Source organism: Balaenoptera acutorostrata, chromosome 15, assembly GCF_949987535.1.
Source record: "Balaenoptera acutorostrata chromosome 15, mBalAcu1.1, whole genome shotgun sequence".
NCBI classification, from domain to species: Eukaryota; Metazoa; Chordata; class Mammalia; order Artiodactyla; family Balaenopteridae; genus Balaenoptera; species Balaenoptera acutorostrata.
Window position 1 is genome coordinate 3,994,616 of NC_080078.1, and position 22,138 is coordinate 4,016,753.

Sequence of the window (22,138 nt, forward strand, 5' to 3'; positions counted from 1 at the left end):
CCTGCTGGGCGCCTCGCAGAAAAGCAGCTGGGACCCCACTGCACCACAGCAAAGGCCTGAGGGGAACACAAACACTGTCCTTCCAGTGCTGGGGTCCTGCTGCACCATCACCAGCCTCTCGGAGCCTCACTTTCCCCACCTGAATGCTGGGGCTTAGGGCGTGTAGCTCAAAGGGCTTTTGGAGGTGAGAACAACAGAGAGTACACAGCACCGGCACCAATGGAGCGCTGGTGAAGAGGCACTAGCGCGGCCCCTGGCATCCAGGACAGGGCCCAGGGCAGGGGCTGGAAGAATGCTGGCTGGAGGGGCCCACAAAGGGGGCCATGCCCCAACACACACAGGGCTCCCAGCACCTCAGCCGGCACCAGGCGCTCAGAGGGTCCCCGCCACGGCCCAGGCCTGTGCCAGGGCTGGGACACGGGGGACAGAGGGGCTGGCACAGCTTCCGCCCAGGAAGTCCACTTAACCAATGCCAGCCTCAGGCCTGGTCTCGAATACCGTGCACCGAGGACCCAGAAGGAAAAAAGAGCTATTGCACGCTGGCCTTCAAAAAACTCATCATCTAAAGGGGGATGCAAAGAACGCAATAATTTTGGGGGGAAAGTGCTATGCGCCCTAGGAAAGGGGCAGGTGTGTGCTGTCTGAGAGGCCAGAGGAGGGAGCTCCCAGCCCAGCGAGAGGCTGCACTTGCGTGGGCCCCGCAGACAGGAGCAGGCTGCAGGCAGGAAGAAGGCTGGCAGACAGGGACCTCGTGAGCACAAGACTCCCAGGGCAGGGACCCACACCTAGTGCCAAGTCCGATCAACTGGCCTGGAGCCCTGTGTTGAGATGGATTCTGAGGATCAGGAAAGGACAGAGCAGCTTCGTCAGCCAGCAACGCCCGTGAGGGATGCTCCCACCCTCCCCTCTCCATCACAAGCACAGCTCTTCTGAACTGCCTGGTGACCTTGGATGTCCTCCACTTTGGGGAAGGCTCCTGTGTGTACACACGGTGGGAAAACCAGCAGTGCCCAAAGCTGGTCCCCCCACTGCAGGAAGTCACCCTTCAAGGCTGAGAAGTGACCGAATCCTACACGGGTCTCGGAGCCCCTGGAGCAGAACTCATCCACCAGGGAGGTGTCAGCTCCCAGGAGAGGAGCCCCCGTGAACGTGACCTACTGCAGGTTTGCGAGGGTGAGGGGTATCAAGGTTCCTCCCAGCCGCTTCGAGGGCAGAGGCAGGCACAGCAACAATGACGTCACGATCGCCACACCCGAGAAAAGCAGGTTCCACCTCCTCACACACCCATCGCCAGCCCAGTGGGCAGAGAGCAGGAGGGAGAGAGCGCTGGGAGGAGCGGCCACACCACCTGCCCGGCACCCTGTTTTCCAGACAGCTACCGTCTGTCCCAGAGCCCGCGTGCCTGGGCGCCGTACAGCCTGTATCCACGTAGCCCACCAGCTAAATTTAGCATCAGCTCCATCGCAGAAAACGGGGACGCCGAGGGGTGGATACACGACGGTGAGCGGTGAGCGGGCCCCTTCCCCAGGGGCCCCAGTCGGGAAAACCCAGGCCGAAGTAAAGGAAAGTCAAGAGTACGCAGAGTTAGCTGTGTCGGCCAGACCAGAATCACCACAACGTCCTGTAACGGATACCAAACGGCATAAAAAATAACTGTTTGCAGCTTCATTTAATGACACAAAAGACACCCATGATGTAGTGTTAACTCAAAAAAAATCAGAGCACAAAGCCATACGATAACTCCAGCCTGGATATTCTGGCCATGCTGGCTGGTGGAGCCAAGGGGAACTTTCACTTGAAAATAGCTTGATGCGTAGTCTAAATTTTTTTTTTAGTATTTATTTAGTTAGTTGCGACGTGTGAACTCCCTAGTTGCGGCATGTGGGATCCAGCTCCCCGACCAGGGATCGAACCCGGGCCCCCTACATTGGGAGCGCGGAGTCTCAGCCACTGGACCACCAGGGAAGTCCCTGAATTTTTAGAGATATTATAAACACCAGGGAGGGGAAAACCTTAGCTAGGATTCCTCCTGGGAAACTCAACAGCAAACCACGAGGACAGGGGACCACCACGAGGACTGTCCGGCAGGGTGGCCGGAGCCCTGTGACTCCGGAGACCCCCTGGCGATGGCACTTCTGTAATTCTGTGACCAGCTGGGCCTCGTCGTGGTCATGTCCCGCCACCCGAGGGACACGGAAAGCTGGGAGAGGAAAGCTGCGACGCTCTAGGCCGTGCCTCAACGAGGCGGCCACCCTCAGCACTCCGCCAGGGGCACCGCTGACGTCGGCGGATTTCCGCTCCAGAGGCTTTAAGTGCTTCACGCCCCTGGCGACCTGCTCAGGTCACATCCCCCCCAGGAAGCGCTGCTCCAGGCCTGCACTCCAATCCTGGGCACTTATCTAAGTTCTAGCTGGACCAACCATCAAACTCCAGGAGCCACTAGGGGAAGACGGGGCCTGGTTTGAGGCCGCACGCCTTCCGCAAAGGCCCCTGACGGAGGGCAAAGGGCGGGGGGCACTGCCCCGGAAGGAGGGAAAATTGCTTTAAACCCTCTGCCTTTTAATCCCCACAACCACTCGAGCAACCGCTGCCCCTAAATGCAAACAAAGTGCAGAGACACAGGAAATTCAGAATTAAATTTGCCTCAGTTCACAGAAACAAAGTGGAATGAAGGTCCCATTGTGAATGTGCTCAACGCCACTGAACTGCACACCTTGAAACGGCTAAAGTAATAAACTTTAGGTTATGTGTATTAAAAGGTCTTTAAAAAATACCATCTCCTCTTATTAAGTAAAAAAGACCTGGCATCTCAAGGGACGTCAGCAGAGCTGACCAGCGGACGCATGGCCATCAGCCCTCACGATGTTTGACTCCAGATGAGCCATCTGAGGTCAACCTAAGACAGAGGTAAGTGACCTGATATCAGGGAGCTGCAGTCAATCATTCTGAGACTTAAGTTCCACCCCCTCCCCGACTTCTCCAGGGTGAGTTGGAAGGCTCAGAAATCCCAGGGGTCTCTGCACTTGACATTAGCGGCCCTCACACAGGCCACCTTGGACCAGGAGAACTTCCAGAGCACTGCAGAGGCACGCAGGTGAGAGAAGTCATAGAATATGCAGCAGCCCGCCCGAGTGGACCCTGCGGACACCACCTCACTTAACTGCTTCCCTACAAATCCTAGGCAAAGCCAAGTTCACCACCTCCTGCTGGACAGACAGTAAATACTCACTTGACCAAAGGTATCTGGCAACTTGCTCAGTTAACACCCAGCGGGACCTGCGTTTACAGGAAGTCTTTGAACCTTCTGCACACGCAGCAGTCAAGTTAACGTCTGGCAGTCGCCGGGGAGATTCCCCGTAGCCATCACTCAAAGCCCACGGAGCTGTACTTTGCACACAAACCAAGAGGCTTTGCTACCTAGGTTCTCAGACCAAGGTACAGGACAAGTGGCAGATTTAAGAGGAAGCTTAGGGTGTACTGGGGCCAGTGCGGGATGTCATTAAACCCACAGCCGTAACCTGAACCGACGGTGAACACAGTGGGCAGGGAAAGCCGGGAGGAGAGAAGCAGCCTCAGGACCCGAGACCGGGGGCCCACGACGGGCGCCAGCACAGGCGGCCGCAGCACAGGCTTGCTGGTCCCAGGCCCCCCGCCCCCTCCCGAAAGGAACCCCACAGTAGAGTCCCCAGGGGATGTGAAGAGATGATCACAAACGAGGAGACGATACCGGGCAATTAGCCCATCAAACGATGCTCCTCGCAAACAGACGCGACGCAAGCTCGCACGGCAGGCGGACACGCTCACCCAGGAGCCCCGGGAGAGTCTGGCAGTGTCTCGCACGGGCAAGGACGTGGGCCAAGAACTCTCACACCCACAGGGGAAGCCGGGCTTAGGAGAACCGTCCTGGAGAGCAAGCGACTGGGCCATCTCCCGAACACACCCCGCACCGCCGCCTCTAGGGACCTGCGCAGCTGCACCCAGGACAGCCCGCACGAGGATATTCACTAGAGCAGAGACACACTGGAAACAACCAGGCTCTCCCTCAACAGGACAGACACACAGCGTGATGAATCCGCTTGCGGGGCTGCCACACACAGCGCCTGGCAGGAGCACACCAGCTCTACGGGAGCCACACATGGCAGATCTCAAAACAATGCTGGGTGGACAACACGGGCTGCACACCCAGATGCAACATTACACATTCAGGGACGCTGGGAACACAGGAAACAAAACACTGTGCTTCTCACGGACACTTGGATGGATTTCTAAAATTTAAAAAGTACACTCATACTGGAGGTTCAGGGAGCCAAAGTGGCTTTATTTTAATCAATATATGATGATCCTTTATTTCTATCTTTTAAGTCTCTCAAATGTCAAAAGCAATACAGAAAAAGCCAGACGCAAAGGACAAACGCTATATGGTTATACTTATAGGAGGTCCCTGGAGTAGAGACAGGAAGTAGAAGGGTGGGCGCCAGGGGCTGGGAGAGGGGGAGGGGGGTTAATGTTTAATGGGGACAGAGCTTCAGTTCGGAATGGTGAAACACTTAAAATGGAAAGAAAACAAAACCGTGAAAATGGTAAATTTTGTTATGTGTACTTTACCAGAATTTTTTTTTATTTTTTTTTAATGCAGAGCTGTCAAAAGAACGAGCAAGAGCTGGATGAACTGAGAATGAGCCATTTCCAAGATACGTTATTAAGTGAAAAAGCAAACTGAGTATAAGAAAGAAGGGGATCGGGCTTCCCTGGTGGCGCAGTGGTTGAGAATCTGCCTGCTAATGCAGGGGACACGGGTTCGAGCCCTGGTCTGGGAAGATCCCACATGCCACGGAGCAGCTGGGCCCGTGAGCCACAACTGCTGAGCCTGCGCGTCTGGAGCCTGTGCCCCGCAACGGGAGGGGCCGCGATAGTGAAAGGCCCGCGCACCGCGATGAAGAGCGGTCCCCACACCGCGATGAAGAGGGGCCCCCACTTGCCGCAACTAGAGAAAGCCCTCGCACGAACCGAAGACCCAACACAGCCAAAAATAAATAAATAAATAAATAAAGTAGCTATAAAAAAAAAATTAAAAAAAAAAAAAAAAGAAAGAAAGAAGGGGATCGGGAAAACATTTGTGTACCTGCTAATCCTACAAAAGAGACATAGGAAGGGTAACTGAGAACGGGAACACTTGTCTCTGGGTACGGGGCGGGGTGGGGGGGGACAATGCGGGGGGGGGGACAATGCGGTGGGGGGGGGGGACAGGAAGAGGCTAAGCGGCGGCGCAGCTCCACGCACCCCTCACACACAGCTCTGACCCTCCGACTTCAGTAAGGCTTCGAACGCCAGAAAAACAAGGAAGCAAGCCACGCAGGACGTGGGGTGAACACAAAGTGGAGTCCGAGGCAGTGGGAGCAAGGAACATGGCCAGGCTGAGGGAGACGGGAAGAGGCCGGCCCCAGGTCACTCGAAGACGGTGTTTGATGGGGCGACCTGGGTGCCACTCCCCAGGAGCAGAGCAGCTGCCCCAAGTGCACACCGGGGGGAAGGGACAAATCAGCAAACACAGCTCAGGGAATGGAGAGCCAGGCCGTCTGCTGCTGAAGGGAGAGGCTGCGAGAAAAGAAGGGGGCAAAGTGTGATGAGCTCTGCGATGCAGGGTTGGAATCAGAGGCGCAGGATGAATGCGCTGTTTTTAATAGAAACGCGGACACCTGGCCAGTGCCCTCCAAGTGTCAAGGTCACGAAAGCCAGGGAAAGGCTGCGCCCGTCACAGCCTAGAAGGCCGAGGAGACCAGGCGTGGGGAGGGCTCTGAAGCGAGTCCTGCACAGAACAAGGACGAGACGGGGAAACGGACGGGATGCTAAGGGCTGCAGGTGAGTGGCAGCACCACGCGCACTCCCGCCTCTGACAGCGGTGCCAGGGGAACACGTGAGGGGCTGGATGGTGAAGAGGGTCCCGTCACGCTCGAGGGAGAGGGGGCTCCCGCTACGCAGGAAGCTGAGCCCGGGGCAGACAGAAGGCCGGAGGGAGGGGGTTCGCTCCATCACCGCCCAGCACTTTCTAACTCCGAGAAATAACCTCTGGGCCCCCAGGGAAGCCGAGGCAGGAAGAGCGCCCGAGCCCCCGCGATGCGCACTCACCTGCGGAGGAGGGACTGCTGCAGGCTCCGGCAGGTGCTGAGCGACTCGCCGGTGAACAGGTGGCACACGACCACATGCAGGCAGCGCGCCATGAAGGCCAGCACGGCCTCGGGCTGCAGGGTGCCGCTGCGGGACACCAGGCACAGGCGCTGCAACGCAGAGCACTGGCTCAGCGCCTGGAAGAACTGGGCGTTGGCGCTGAAGTAGGGCTGCTCCAGCCTGCAGGGAGAGAGGACGGACGGCGTGAGCTCGCGGAGACGGACGCACGCTGAGCGGGGCTCCTGGTCCAGGGCCCAGACCGGCTGTCCCCAGGCCCATCCACACCACAGCCCCCAGGGGCTCCGGGTGAGGACTCAGACCCCTGGGGTCTCCCTTGGTGATCCTGACCTGGGGGGAGACCCTGCAGGCCCGATGCAACCAGGTGCCCACAGACCCAGCCAAGCTGCTTCGTTCGCTGCTCTGACTGCTCGGTGCGCCTATAGGCCCAGAAGAGCGCGTGGCAACTGAATCGTGTCCCCCAAAAGATCTGTTGCATTCCTAACCTTGGTACCTGCACACGTGGCCTTATTTGGAAGCAGGGTCTTTGCAGACTGAGTTAAGATGAAGTCACGCGGGACTGGGGTGGGTCCAATGAGCGGTTCCTTAGACGCCTTGTGACGGCACAGCAACACAGGAACACGCAGGGAGCTCGGGGCGGACTGGAGTGACACGTCCACAAGCCAAGGAACACCTCACACTGCCAGCAGCCGCCGGAAGCCAGGGGACAGGCCTGGAACAGGCCCCCACCCAGAGCTTCCAGAAGGAACCATCCTGCCGACACCCTGACCTGGGACTTCTGACCTCTTAACTAGGAGAGGGTGACTCTCTGTTGTTTTCAGCCACGTGGTTGGTGGTCATTTGTCAGGGCAGCCCCAGGACACTAGCACAGAAGCCAGGGAGAAGGAGCTGGAGCAGGAAGAGAGCACGGAGATCGTCTCGTGGTAAATCACACACAAAGACCAAGACGGCCTCACAGACAGAGGTCAAAGTGGACCCTGTTCACCCAAAATCTTCCCACAAGAAAACCTATTAACAAGGGTTATCCCTGGAGATCAGCACCAGGCTCGGCAACCGTCCTTATTTTATAGCACTCAGCGGTACCTCGGTCCTTCTCAGGCATGTACGTGCCTCACTTGACGCTTTTAAAACCGTTCTGACTGCTGCGCGGAGGCCCGGTTACCCGGCCAGAGCCGATTCAAGGCTGGCAGCACGAGCGGGAGAGGCCAGGCAGAGATATCCACCCAAAGCATGTAGAAGGCACACAGGCACTGCAGCGGGCGGGAGAAGGGCTTCACGGATGACGGAGATCTGGGCATGTGTGCAGGAAACTGCAGTTCGGGGGCTACGTCTGAACCCGATGGCTGAAAAGGAGGATGCTTCAAAGGGTGGCCACTGGGCACCCGGCAAGGCTCTCTCAACGAGCCATGAAGGCCTCTGATGGACATCGTGCCAGCCACGTGGGGCCTCAGCCCTCCGAGCGAGCCGGCCGGCCCGGGAGGACAGCGCCCTGCCAGGCTGCGCCCGAGCTGCGGGAACAGTGCCTCAGGACAGGGTGATGCTGTCCCCTGAGGCCGGCCACCCCCAAGGCCCAGGCCCCGCACAAGTCACTCCCTGCACAAACATGCCGTCTTGCCCGGGACCGTGAGTCTCTCTGAGCTTCAGCTCTGCCCACGGGACAGACACGGACCCTCCGGGTGGGCCGGGGCAGCTGGCAAGACCCCCATCTCCGTGCAAGACCCCCAGGGAACCCCAAGAGGCCTCTGTCTCCCTGTAAACTGATGAGGCCGAGTGGGTGACTTCCTGGGACGCCCCTGAGAGGCTCGTCTGCAGCTGTAGGTTCTCTTCATCAAAGGAGAGAAGCTTCCGGGGTGAGTGGAAAGGCCCACCCCCATCCCCGAGAGGCAGCAGGCCTGCAGTGGGGACAGAGTCACCACCACCACCCCCCCGCCAGGCTGAAGGAGGGCCCAAGCGCTCTGGACACAGCGACGCCCCGGGCAAGGCTGACCTGGACGCGGGTGAGGGGCCGTCCACAGGCCCAAACGAGAGCCGCGCGAGCCTCGGACACGGCCTCCACGGCCCTGACACCCGGGTACACTGACAAGTCACAGGACGGGGGAGGGGTTTTAAAATCAGGCCTGCGGTGACGGCATGTCTGTTCCAAGCCATCCTGTACAGGAGCCACCAGTCACTGAAATGCAGCAGTGAGACTGCGTTTTTATTTTAATTACACGTAAGCAGAAGTTCTAGCAAGCTCCTAAAACTGTGGGGGGAACGCGGGTCTCTCTGGGGTATGATTCTGAAAAGCCTCACGTTCTCTCCCCGTCGAGGGTTCCGGGTGCAGCAGGACGGAAGCCCCCGGGCAGGGCTGCTCGGGCACAAACACCAAGGAAAGGGCTCCCCAAGGGCCGCAGTGGTCAGCGATGCCTCACCCCCTGGACGCCACTGAATGAATTTCATCCCTAAAGAAACGGGGAAGAAGTCAGGGAGCCGCGAGCCGGGCCTCTCAGAGCTGTGAGCCAAGGACCCGAGCCCCCTGAACCCCCTGGGCCCAGAGAGTAAGCAAGCGCCTCTCGCCCATGGGTGTGAATGTTCCGAGAAGCTTATGTTTCTTAAGAAAATGTCTGAACACATTATTTGGTTCTATCTTTTTAAAAGATCCTAAGGTAAGCATACTGTGCCGACCTGAAAGTGGGAAAACTGGAGGGGGGCGAAAAGCGCTGACCCGCTAGTCGTCCCTGGAGCAGTGAGGAAGCTGGGCCGCGGGCGGCGGGAAGGACAGGCCTGCGGCGCCTCGGTCACTAGGTGGCGATGCGGGTCTGCGCTACCTGCTGGGGATCTCACCACTCAGGCAGACAGAGGGGAGAGACAGAGGGAGCTGCGTACTACACGCTTTTGAACAGTTTTTTTCGGCGTGCCAGCCACTCCAGATTCCTCCCCCTGAAGGAAGCCCCCATCATGGGTGCTCAGGGCAGGCGGGTCTGGTGGGCCGGGCGAGGCTGCAACGTCCACACTGTCCCCCGCTCCTCCGGGCGGTGGGCTGGCAGAGCTAACCTGACACGAGTGACGGGCAGTGTCTTTGCTCAGGGCAGAGGAGGAGGAAGGGGCGCCTCTGTGACTGGCTTCGCCCTGGGGGGCGGGCCTCAGCCTTCCGACCTCGAAGGGTCTGGCCTCCGATGCTTGCTCTCTGAGAGGCTCTGTGGGCACAGACGGGCACTTGGGCCGCCCCTCATCTGCCTGCCCACCTCTCAGGCGCCCCTCCGAGCAGCGCCTGGGCCTGGAGGGTGGCCCTGGCATAGCCTCCAGGGCCTGGCTCCAAGAAGCCCTCAGGCTTACGCCCAGACGCCGCCCCAGTTCCGAGGTCAGGGGCAGCCCAGGGTGACTCAGGGTGACACTCTCCCTTCCCCTCTCCACCAGGCAAGGCTTCATCAGGTGCCCTGCTCTGCCCAGCTTGGCATCCTGCCGCTGGCGAGGTGCACCACAAATCCAGAGGCAAATCCAGAGCCTGCGAGGCCCCAGCGGGACGACGTGTTCCCGCAGGAGCGGCCCTGGCCCCAGCTGGCAAAGAGCTGCAGTTCATGGGCCTCGCTGGTGGGGACGGCGGAGGCCGCCCGGGGAAGTGCGGGAGCTGTCCGGGAGGCCGCCCTGGCAGCGGTGTGGCAGCGTCTGCAGTGCCTGCCCATGGCAGGCAGGCACCATCTGCTCCTTCCCCTCCATCCCCCCGGGCTCCGCTTGCCACAGAAGGCAGGAATCCAGAGGAACGGGGCCATTTGGCCAAGTTCTAGAAACTGGTGTTTGTTCCGAACAGGCAGTACCCGGCTCCGATGAGGTGTGGTCTCAGCAGCCGCGTGCACAGAGAGCCCATTATGAGTGGCAGCCAGGTTCTCAGGTCGGCCCACAAAACCCACACTGCTTGCACGACCCTGCCCCAGGGGAAGGTCTGGGCCACAAGGATCACGTCCGAGGCCCTGGAAGTCACCTGGTGACCACTAAACGCCAGGTTACCCCATTTGACATCCAGCGACCCCACGAGACAGGACCCGCTCCCAGCTGCCCGCAGACCAGCTGTGTCTCCTCAGCAAGTTCATTAACCTTCTGGGCCCCACCTTCCTCATCTGCAAAATGGGACAATAATATCGACACTCCCAAGGTTGCTAAAATGTCAAAGACCTGTAAGCACGGGGAGAGCACGTGGCGGCCGTACAAATACAAGCCAACGGGGGCAGCCACGGTCCGCAGCAGTCTAAATAAAGGGCAGTCTCTCCCTTCAGCTTCCACACACCCCCAGCCCGCCTCCTCTCTCCCGGACAGCTCCTGCCCGGTCTCTTCTACCAAGCCCTCATCCTCCTGACCAGTTCCTGTTGGGAGGCCTCTCCAGTCCAAGCGCCAGCTGGCAGACCTGGGAGACGGCCCCTCCTCTCTGGGGGCTGGGGGGAGGGGCGGGGGGGGGGTCCAGGCTTCTCCAACCCACACGTGTGCAGCCTCGCCCCTACCTTCCTCTCTCGGCTGATGGCAGCCACGTCAGCTCAACGGCTCAGGCCAGAAGCCTCGGCACCGCCTGGACCCACCTAGCCTCGACACCCATCCCATGCACCCAATCAATCAGCAGATTCCCTGTGAAGTCAGAACCTGGCTATTTCTGGCCATGCCCCAACCCCTGCTTTCGCCTGGCTGCCCCCTGCATGTCTGACATGCCCCTGACAGTGGCCCTGCTGCTGCCCCCAGGCCGCTTTCAGCACAGCAGCGTGACCTGCCCTGCTTCCATCCCGGCTGCTCCTGAGACCCTGGCACACCCATCTCGGGGCCCTGTGCTCTCAGCTCTCCAACAGAACCTTCTGGGCAGAGGGGAGTGTCTGTATGTGCTCTGTCTAGCACAGTGGCCACCAGCCCACGTGGTTACTAAGCACCTGAGACGTGGCTGATGCCATCAAGGAACTCGATGCTTGGTTTTATCTCATTTTAGTTCATGTGAGTGTAAGTCACCCTGTGGGTCGTGGACACTGTACTGGCTGATGTGACTCTACCTGCCTGGCCCGGAGCACTCTTCCCCCAGGTTCTGCTTTCTAGCTCATCTCCCTGAGTTCTCTGCTCAAAGCTCACCTCCTGCATGAAATGTACCCCAACTGCCGCCCCTGCACCCAGGCATCCCTCGCCCTGCTCTGCTTCTTCTCCCCGGCATTTGTTACTGTCTAATATACCATATACTTCCTTACACTGACTGTTGGTCTATTTTCCCCACTAGAATGTAAGCTCCCCAAGGACAAGGATCTTTGTTTTGTTCAGTGTCCTGGGTGCCTGGAACAGTGCCTGGCATAACAGGTGCTCAAATACTTGTTGAATGGATGAAGAACCATAACATGTATTATAAGTGCCAAGTCCTGTTCTAAGTGTCTTATAAGGATGAATCCCTTTGGTCTGAACAGCCCCATTTTACAGAACAAGGACCTGGGCACAGACAACCCAAGGTCCACCCAGGCCTTCTGACTCTGAGGCCCCCTGCTGTGGGTCCTGCCTGCCTCCACCCAAGGCTAGGGTCTATCTCCTGGACGAGGAGACGCAGGGACATGGGACCAGTTTGGACGCCACGCCCACTCCCCTCTCCTCCAGGCAGAGCAGCCCTGAAGGGGCCGAGCACAGGCCTCGTGCAGGGAATACAGCAGCCCAGGTGAGCTGGGAGCACCTGCCGTCTCCATGTGGCTCTGCAGGCAGCAGACATTTGATATGGCCCGGTGGGACTTCCCTGGTGGTGCAGTGGTTAAGAATCCGCCTACCAATACAAGGGACACAGGTTTGAGCCCTGGTCCGGGAAGATCTCACATGCCGTGGAGCAACTAAGCCCATGCGTCACAACTACTGAGCTTGTGCTCTACAGCCCACGAGCCACAACTACTGAAGCCCACGCGCCTAGAGCCCATGCTCTGCAACAAGAGAAGCCACCGCAATGAGAAGCCCGGGCACCGTGACGAAGAGTAGCCCCCGCTCGCCACAACTAGAAAGAAAGCCCGTGCACAGCATCGAAGACCCAACGTGGCCAAAATTAATTAATTAATTAATTAATTAATTTAAAAATATGACACTGTGGACATGAGGCAGAAAGGACGTTGGAGAGAGAAGGCCAGTTTTCATTATCTGCCTTGAAGCCCTGTGACTTTCTATTTTATTTTTATTGTTTTGGCCGCATCGCGCGGGCACGCGGGATCTTAGTTCCTCGACCAGGGATTGAACCCGCACCCCCTGCAGTGGAAGCGTGGAGTCTTAACCACTGGACCACCGGGGAAGTCCCGTGACGTTTTAAACTACGTGAATGTATGACTTTATTTTACTTTCACTGATTTCTCTTTTGATCAAACACTCCTCAATAATCGGCACGTGGTTTGACCACAGCGTGGTTAGAAAAGGTGCCAGGTTTAACAGGGTAGCAAGAAAGCCAAAACACTGAAGACAAAAATGACAGATCCAGAAATACTCTGGTTCTGAGTTTAGTTAAATTAGAACTCAAATGCTCCCTCAGGCTCCCCGAACTAAGGAACACTCATTCCTGATCACGAGAATCCAACAGGGTAACAGGACAGCAGACCTGGTGGCTTTTCATCTGTTGGATGTATTTTGTGGTCCACCTGCAGCTTCAAGTTACGCATGGCCCACTGACCACTCACTTCACAACAGTCCTTCCGGAAAGGCCACTGATGTGACAGTGAAGGCACAGGAGGGGACAAGGTGGGAGGGGGCGCTGGCTGGAGATGAACCAGTGAAAAGAGAGGGAGCCGAGAGGGATCTGGGCAAGAAGGGCAGCATCGTCTGAGATGGCAGCCCAGGCTCACCCCGTGAAGGGCGAGGGGCAGGGGCTGCGGTCAGGGCCCCTCCCCACTCACTCACAGGTGGCGCCCCACCCCACAGGGCAGGAGGGGGCCAAGCCACGTGGGAGGCCAGGCTTGGACCCCGGGCCCCAGCCCTCACACCGGCAGGGACCGGGCGGGGGGCCCGCAGCGTGTGTTGCCCTGGGGGCGGCGGGCAGCCTGGCAGAGAAGCTCTGGGAGGCTCCAGGGCCGGGGCAGCAAAGCTCCAGCTCAAATCCGGTTCATTTCCTGCCTTCTAGGGGGAGAGTGGAGGTCCAAACAGGACATGCTTGTCTCCGTTTTGTGTGGCTCGGGTGCCCAGGTCGAGCTCTGGGCTTCGACGACCCGGGCGGACCTCAGCTCCTCCCTCAGGCGTCCGCTGCCTCTCCATGAAGCAGGAACGACGAAGGGCCCAGTGAGGGGATCAGACCAGACAGCGCCAGAGAGCTCCCAGCCTGGTGCCCGGCCCGCAGCGAAGACACACGGTGAGTGCTCACTGGTGCGGCGATGAGGACACACGCGCGTCCCCGTGCCCCGATGCCGCCCTCACCCGGCTGCCCTACCAGCTACAGCCTCACGGAGACCAAGCCCAGCGGCCACCTCCTCCCCCACCCGAAGCCCTCGCAGAGCTGAGGTCTGAGGCCACCACGACGTTTAGGAAACTGCAGTTTTTCAAGATCAGATCTGTAGACATTCTCAAATCGGCTCAGGTTAACAAAGGCTGACCCTCTAAATGCTGGGCCCTCACGAGAACAGCCTTCACTCCACAGCATGAGTCGCCGGGGATCATTCCGCGTCGGGGCCCGGGAAATCGCCAGTGGCCCTCCAACAACTGCCTGGGTGGGGGAAGCCCTGCCGAGGTCCGTGGGTCCCACCACCCCGCACTCTCCTGGGGCGGCCACTCAGGTCAGCCCGGACGTCCTGCTCCGGGCACCGCCACGTCTCAGCAGCGTGTGGCCCCCTTGTGAGCCCGCCTCTCCACCCCCCCTCCCCCCGGCCTGGCCCCTCCAGTGCAGGTGGGAGGCCAGAGGGACCTCTCCACACTGGAACCCGGACCCCCCCCTCTGCGGGCTGAAGTCCTTCGGCACCTTCGCCTCACCTGACGCCCCCGTGCCCCCCGATCAGAATCATCTGGCTTCTGAGCACGCTGCTCGGTTGTAAGCCTCTGGGGCTTCTACACACGCTGCCTTCTTTCCCGGAAAGCCTTGCGCCTGCATCTCCTGGCTAGCCCCGACTCATCCTTCAAGAGTCGCAGAGCTAGGCTCCACTCCCGGCCCCCACTTACCAGCTCCGTCGTCTGGCAAGAACAGCGTCCACCTCGTGGGACGGGCATGAGGATTAATAAGGTCACGTACGCAGCAGCGTCCTAGAGCCCAGGCACAGAGACAGCCACAGGCGACGAGGACGACGTGCCAGGCTCGGGCGGCACCACCTCCCGCACACCCTCCCTGGGCGCCGCCAGCCGCTGCTTCCCGAGCCCCCACACCCCCCGAGCCCCGCCACCATGCACAGTCCCTTGTCAGTGCCCCGCAAGACTCTCAGCCCCTGGAGGACAGGCCTGCACCCCGCTCGCCTCAGCAGGTGCACAGCGGGTACGCCAACACCCGCCGAGCCAAAGGCCATGTGCCTCGCTTCCCCTCTGCGCCCCGAAGGCCTCCAAAGGGCCAGCGGAGGCCACGGAGGGACGGCGGGCGCCCTCACCTGAGGTCCTTCAGCCGCCTGCAGTGCTTCAGCATGTCCGAGAGGGCGGACATGTAGGCCACCTTGCCCATCGTGCCCAGGTGGGCCAGGGAGAGGGACTGGAGCTGCTGGCACTGGAGGCCGATGCTGACCAGCCCGGAGCCTGTCAGGATGCTGGGCAGCTGGGCCAGCGTCAGGTGCCTCAGGAAGGCCAGCTGGCCGATGGCGGCCACCTCCGAGTCCCCCACACTCTGCGCCCGGCCGCAGGGGGGCAGCGAGTTGCGGATGGCGGGCTCGTTGCGCGGCATGGCAGAAGAGAAGTTGGACCCGATCAGCTCGAGGCGGTCCAGGAAGGGCACGCTCTTCAGCAGCGACCAGAACACAGAGGATGGCAGGGGGCCCGCCTGCCCGGAGAAAGGGTCGGGGCCAGACGGCACGCCGATGCGGACCTTCTTGCCGAAGCCGCGGGGCACGGCGTGCGTGGCAGGCTGGACGGGCGCGCGGTCGGCCCGCGGCGCCGAGTCAGCGACGGCGCAGACGGGCAGCGACAGGGAGCGCAGGTGGCAGAGCCGGGCCAGCAGCTGGCACAGGTGCCGGCCGGGGCCCTCGGGGCTGTGGTGGTGGGCAGCCGAGAGGTTGAGGTGCCGCAGGTTGCCGCAGGCCGCCACCAGCGTCTCCAGGATGCCACTGTCGATGTCGTCCTCCGCCTTGCGCAGCAGGGAGTCGGGCGCCAGGCAGTGCGCACAGCCGCTGAGGTTCAGGCCGGCCAGGCTCCGGAGGTCCCTGCCGCCGTCGATGACGCGCCGGATCAGGTGGCCACCGGACAGGGCACAGCGGCTGAAGCTGAAGTAGAAGGGGCTGCTGAACTTCATGTGCTGGAGGAGGGCCGAGCCGTTGAGCCAGGACTTGGGCAGCTGCAGCGCGTCCAGCGCCACGTTGCGGGCCATGGACTCCAGGAGGTTCTTGGTGGCCCCGCTCTCGGCAAAGCTGCCGGGCACGGAGATGAGGAAGGCGTGCAGGTTCTCGGGCGTGCGGTCGCTGAGCACGGCCAGGTACAGGCGCACCACCTCCTGGTTGATGTAGCCGGGGGCCAGGCGGGCGTAGAAGACGCGCAGGTGCTGGTAGCGCGGCACGTTGCTCTGGCCCACCATGAGCTGGCCCGAGAGCACGGCGCCCTCGCGCGTGCGGTCCAGGATCTCGAAGTACAGCAGCAGCTTCTCGAGGCTGGTGCAGCAGGGCACCACGCCGTACGAGGGCGTGTACAGCGTCTGCTTGAGCTCCCGCACGCGGCTCAGCGTGGCCTTGCACTCGCCGCTCAGCTGGCTGGCGTCGAAGCCGGGGCTCACGTCGATGGCCAGGGAGCGCAGGCGCTGCAGGGCCGACAGAACCTTGGAGAGGCGCAGGGAGGTCAGGTGGCAGCCCGAGAGGTTCACCTTCACCAGGCCGCGGCAGCGGGCCACGTGCTCCACCGTGCTGCCCGACAGCCAGTAGCAGCCGGCCATGCTGAGCTGCTGGACCTCCCGGCCGATCTCCGTCACCAGCCGCTTCACCTTGTCCTCGCTGGCCTGCGGGTGGGCGGGGGGGCGAGAGAGGGGCTGCAGGCACCGGCGTCTCCTCCACCCTCGCCCCCCAGACCGCGCCTTCCCCTGTGACAGTCAGGGAGCCGCGGGGGGCCCGGCAGAGGCCCCGCTCCAGCTGAGGAGGGACAATGAGGGCAGGGCTGGCGCCTCGTCCCTCCCCGCATGCTTACCTTCCACCGACAGTCAGGAGTCTCGGCCAGGCGGGAATGGAAGATGGGGCAGCCCCTGTGGAAAAGTCTGGTGGCTCCTCCAAAAGCTAAACAGTTACCACGTGACCCACAGTTCCACAGCCAGGTGTGCACCCAAGGGGACTGAAAGCGGGGACTCAGACTCCTGCACGCCCATGTCCACGGAGAACCGTTCACAACAACCGGAAGGTGGCAACAACCCAGCTGTCCATCAACGGATGAACAGATGAAGGCAGTGGGGTCCATCCATGCAGTGGAATTCTACTCGGCATGGAGAGGAATGAGATCCTGATGCTGCCACGGCATGAGTGAACCTTGAGGACATGACGCCCAAGAAGCCAGTCATAAAGATCACATATTGTACGATCCCACTTGTATGAAAGATCCAGAACAGGCAAAATCAGAAAGAGAAAGTAGAGCAGACGTTACCAGAGGCCTGGGCAAAGGGGAAATGCGAGTTATTGCTTAATAGTTCCAGAGTTTCTGTTTAAGGCGATAAGAAAGTTTCGGAAAGAGTGATGATGGTTGCATAACGCTGTGAATGTACTTAGGGCTAACGAAATCGTACACCTAAAAGTGGTTAGGGGACTTCCCCGGTGGCGCAGTGGTTGGTTAGGAATCCGCCTGCCAGTGCAGAGGACACGGGTTCAAGTCCTGGTCCGGGAAGATCCCACATGCCGTGCAGCAACTAGGCCCGTGTGCCACAACTACTGAGCCCGCACTCTACAGCCCACGTGCCACAACTACTGAAGCCCGCGCACCTAGAGCCTGTGCTCCGCAACAAGAAAGCCACCGCAATGAGAAGCCTGCACACAGCAACGAAGACCTAACACATCCAAAAAAAAAAAAAGTGGGCTTCCCTGGTGGCGCAGTGGTTGAGAATCTGCCTGCCAATGCAGGGTACACAGGTTCAAGCCCTGGTCTGGGAAGATCCCACATGCCGCGGAGCAACTGGGCCCGTGAGCCACAATTACTGAGCCTGTGCGTCTGGAGCCTGTGCTCCGCAACAAGAGAGGCCGCGATAGTGAGAGGCCCGCGCACCGCGATGAAGAGTGGCCCCCGCTTGCCGCGACTAGAAGAAAAAAAAGCCCTCGCACAGAAACGAAGACCCAACACAGCCATAAATTAATTAATTAATTAATTATTTTTAAAAAAGTGGTTAGGATGGGAAGTTTCATGTTAGGTGGGGTGTTTTGAAATCACATAGTGGAATCACGCCCTGGAAGCGTTCTTTGGCTGTCGCTTTCCTTTACATCACGTGCACTTTCATATCATTAAATATTCCTCAAAAACCTGGCCTGGACGGCCTAGGGAGCCGCAGGACGTCCAGTCGGGGGCCCAGTAGCCACCGAGGCCTTCGGACGACACAGCACCGAGCATCCACGTACATAAGGCTTGTGCACGTGATCACTTCTCTACGGCAAATGCACACACACAGAACTGTGCAGACGAAGGACACACGTTCTAAACGCTCCAGACAGACTGTGCACCTGCCCTTCCTCTACAGTAAAGAACCCTCGTGGGCAGGAAGCCTGGCCTCAGCGCTCTGGGGAGTGAGCTCAGCTCTCCATCAGGGAGGAGCACAGAGCTCTCACAGAAAGAGGTTGAGCTCTCAGGGGCCTCACTCTGGGTTTCAAGGCATCACTGCCCAGCCAGCAACAACAGGAGGAGCCCCTCCAAGTCCCCTAAAATTTGAGTTAAGGGCAAGGCCTCTGTTTATCTTTAAAATAGGTCATCAACTGATTTTCCAGGTTGCAGGCAATTTGGCGAGGATAGGATAATCTTTTCAGTAAGTAGTGGTGGAAGGCGTGAATAGCTGTGTGCAGAACAGTGAGCCTCGCCCTGACCTCACAGCATATGTGGAGATGAACACAAAAGAGTCACAGGCCTGCCATAAGAGCTGAAACTATAACCTTCTATAAGACGACATAGAAGGGTGCCGGGAATACTGGACAGCCACAGGCAAAAGAATGAAACTGGACCACTATCTTACACCATACACCAAAATTAACCCAAAATGGATTAAACACTTGAACGTAAGACCAGGAACCATAAAGCTCCTAGAAGAAAATATAAGTAGTAATAAGCTCCTTGACATCAGTCTTAGTGATGATTTTTTTAAATCTGACACCAAAAACAACAAAAGCAAAAAAAAAAAAACAAGAGGAACTACATCACCTGAGAAGCTTCTGCACAGCAGAGAGAACCATCAACAAAATGAAAGGCAGCCTATTAAATGGGAAAAGAGATTTGCAAATCATATATCTGATAAGGGGTTAATATCCAAAATATACAGAGAACTCATACAACTCAATAGCAAAGAAACAACCCTATTAAAAAAAATAGATAGAGGGGCTTCCCTGGTGGCGCAGTGGTTAGGAATCCGCCTGCCAGTGCAGAGGACACGGGTTCGAGCCCTGGTCTGGGAAGATCCCACATGCCGCGGAGCAACTAAGCCCGCAAGCCACAACTACTGAGCCTACGTGCCACAACTACTGAAGCCCATGAGCCTAGAGCCCATGCTCCACAACAGGAGAAGCCACCCCAATGAGTAGCCCCCACTTGCTGCAACTAGAGAAAGCCCGTATGCAGCAATGAAGACCCAACACAGCCAAAAATAAAATAAATAAATTTGTAAAAAACAAAACAAAACACTAACTCAAAAAGATATCTGCACCCCATGTTCATAGCAGCACTATTGATAATAGCCAAGATATGGAAACAACTTAAGTGTCCACCAACAGATGAACGGATAAAGAAGATGTGATTGGAATACACACACACACACACATACATACACACACACACACACACACAATGCAACATTACTCAGTCATAAAAAAAAAAAGAAGAAAGTCTTGCCATCTACAACAACATGGATGGATTTGGAGGGCATTATGCTAAGTGAAATAAGTCAGACAGAAAAACAAATACTATAAGATCTCATTTATATGTGGAAATAAAAAAAAACTCTTATAGGGATATAATATACAGCACAGGAATCTAGTCAATAATATTATAATAACTTTCTATGGTATGCAATGTATAGAAATATCAAATCACTACTATGTTTTACACATGAAACTAATATAATACTGTAAATCAACTATACTTCAATAAAAAATAAAAATTCTAAAACCAAGCTCACAGATACAGAGAACAAGTTGGTGGTCTGGAGGGAGAGGAGTCAAAAGGTACTAACTTCCAGTCATAAAATAAATAAGCCTGGGGATGTAATGTAGGGCATAGGGACTATAGTTAATAATACCATATTATTATTGCAAATATGCAAATATATTGCATATTTGAAAGTTGCAAGAGAAGATCTTAAAAGTTCTTATCACAAGAAAAAAATTATAACTATGTAAGGTGACAGACGTACCTTGACATGACCATTTCGCAGTGTATACAAATATCAAAACTTTACATTGTACACCTGAAACTAATACAACGTTATATAAGAAGAAGAAAGAAGGGCTTCCCCAGTGGCGCAGTGGTTAAGAATCCGCCTGCCAATGCAGGGGTCACGGGTTCAAGCCCTGGTCTGGGAAGATCTCACATGCCTCAGAGCAACTAAGCCCCTACGCCACAACTACTGACCGTGAGCTCTAGAGCCCGTGAGCCACAACTACTGAGCCTGCATACCACAACTACTGAAGCCTGCGTGCCTAGAGCCTGTGCTCCGCAACAAGAGAAGCCTGTGCACCACAATGAAGAGTAGCCCCCGCTTGCTGCAACTAGAGAAAAGCCCACGTGCAGCAACAAAGACCCAACACAGCCAAAACAATAAATTAAATTTTTTTTAAAAGTTAAAAAAAAAAAAGAAGAAAGAAGACAACATAGGAGAAAATCTTCATGACCTCAGGTTTCACAAAGATTTCTTCAACGGAATACAAAAAGCATGAACTCAAAATTTCAATAAATTGGACCTCACCAAAATTAAAAACTTACGCTCTTCAAAAGACACTATTAATCAAAATGAAATGGCAAGCCACAGACTATAAGAGAAAACATTCACAACACATCCCACAAAGGACTTGTACCAGAATATATACGGAACTCCCAAAACTCACTAAGAAAAAGATAGACAATAACGATTGGGCAAAAGCCTTGCAGACACTTCTGAGAAGATACACAAATGGCCCGCGCACCTGATGAAAGCATAATGGACGGCATCCTCCATCAGAGAATACAAGTTAAAACTACAACGAGATACCACCTCCCATGCATCAGAACGGCTAAACTGAAAAGACTGACAACACCAAGTGTCGACGAGGATGCAGAGCAACCAGAGCCCTCGGATGCTGCTGGTGGGGAGAGGTGGTGCCTCCAACTGCGCTTAACTCCACAGGAAAGCCCAACACTGGCAGTGGGCCCGCACGTCCACTCCTGGGTACCTATCTACCAGGAAGTCAGTCTCCCTCCTGGCCCAGTGCCAAGGCCCCAGACCCTTCCAGAAGAGCGCCTGCTCTACCTGTGCCCTGGCCCAGACGGCACGCTACCTGCACGTTTGGGCCCCTGGCTTTTGCCGTGTCATCCCTGCAAGTGCCCCACCACTGCCAGGCTGTGCGGGGCCTCAGTCGGGCACCTCGGTTGTTCCCCATCTCTGCCCCCCGCATGCCAAGCGCCACCCCCAGGCCCCTCACCTCATAGTCCTTCTGTAGCAGCACCGTGTGGGTGAGGCTCTTGTCCAGGCACAGCGCTGCGAGCTTCCGGCAGGTGCGCCGGACGTTCAGAATCAAGTCTATGCTGGGGACGTGGCTCAGGATGTGCAGGAGGATCTCATCCGAGAAGCCCAGGAGGTGGGCATCATCTGCCACCGCGGCTGCTGCAGGGGGTGCATCGCCGTCGTTGGATGTGTCCTGAAAATAAGGGGCACCAAATTCCATGGGATCCCCCAGGGTGGCCCGCAGGCAAGGGAAGCCTTCACCGCAGTCCACGGGGAAGAAGAGGCTGTTACCAAAAATCTTAACTGCGGAGCAAAAAGTCCCCAACATTCTCCGAAAGCCCCTTTTCAATCTGCACACCAGGATCGCTCTTCAAAAGTAACAGATTTGAAATTTAAGAGAGATTTTTCCTACTGAAGGTCTCCAGCCAAGTCTGGCAGGTTTCCAACTCAACTCATGACCATCAGCTGAGGTTGTTCATTTGTAAAAGCTGCTATTCCCCCCCCGCCACCCCACTCTGCCCCGAATGTCAGGCTGTATTCTTAAAACATCCTTGGGCAGGTGAATTCCATCAAGAAACAATGATAGGGGCTTCCCTGGTGGCGCAGTGGTTGAGAATCTGCCTGCCAATGCAGGGGACACGGGTTCGAGCCCCGGTCTGGGAAGATCCCACATGCCGCGGAGCAACTAGGCCCGTGCGCCACAACTACTGAGCCTGCGTGTCTGGAGCCTGTGCTCCGCAACAAGAGAGGCCACGACAGTGAGAGGCCCGCGCACCGCAATGAAGAGTGGCCCCCACTTGCCGCGACTAGAGAAAGCCCTCGCACAGAAACGAAGACCCAACACAGCCATAAATAAATAAATAAAATTTAAAAAAAAAAAAGAAACAATGATAATTGGTCTTCACCAATAACAACAGTGCCTTCACCTCCCAGGGTTGCTCTGACGGGTAATGAGTTACCATTATGTGTATGATATGTGTATCAACTCTTCAGGACAGCGCTGGATGGGGAAAGGACGAGTCA

The 22,138-nt window shown here is 57.3% G+C and overlaps 1 protein-coding gene across 5 annotated transcripts in view; it reads right to left on the reverse strand.

The window, feature by feature from the left end:
- FBXL18 (F-box and leucine rich repeat protein 18) overlaps positions 1-22,138 on the reverse strand; it is a 39,198-nt gene that overhangs the window by 11,695 nt on the left and 5,365 nt on the right. Inside the window, exons 1-5 of one of the 5 annotated variants that reach the window (XM_007186771.2) lie at positions 21,093-21,204; positions 16,429-16,817; positions 14,700-16,243; positions 6,127-6,345; positions 5,238-5,595 (exon numbers count right to left, since the gene is read on the reverse strand). In XM_007186771.2, the coding sequence (XP_007186833.2) occupies positions 5,553-5,595; positions 6,127-6,345; positions 14,700-16,243; positions 16,429-16,692 (2,070 nt within the window). In that variant the 5' untranslated portion in view covers positions 16,693-16,817; positions 21,093-21,204 and the 3' untranslated portion in view covers positions 5,238-5,552. Of the gene's footprint in view, positions 1-5,237; positions 5,596-6,126; positions 6,346-14,699; positions 16,244-16,428; positions 16,818-21,092; positions 21,309-22,138 lie in introns of those variants that run through there. The other 4 variants (XM_007186769.2, XM_057529081.1, XM_057529082.1 and 1 more) reach the window with 4 other exon arrangements.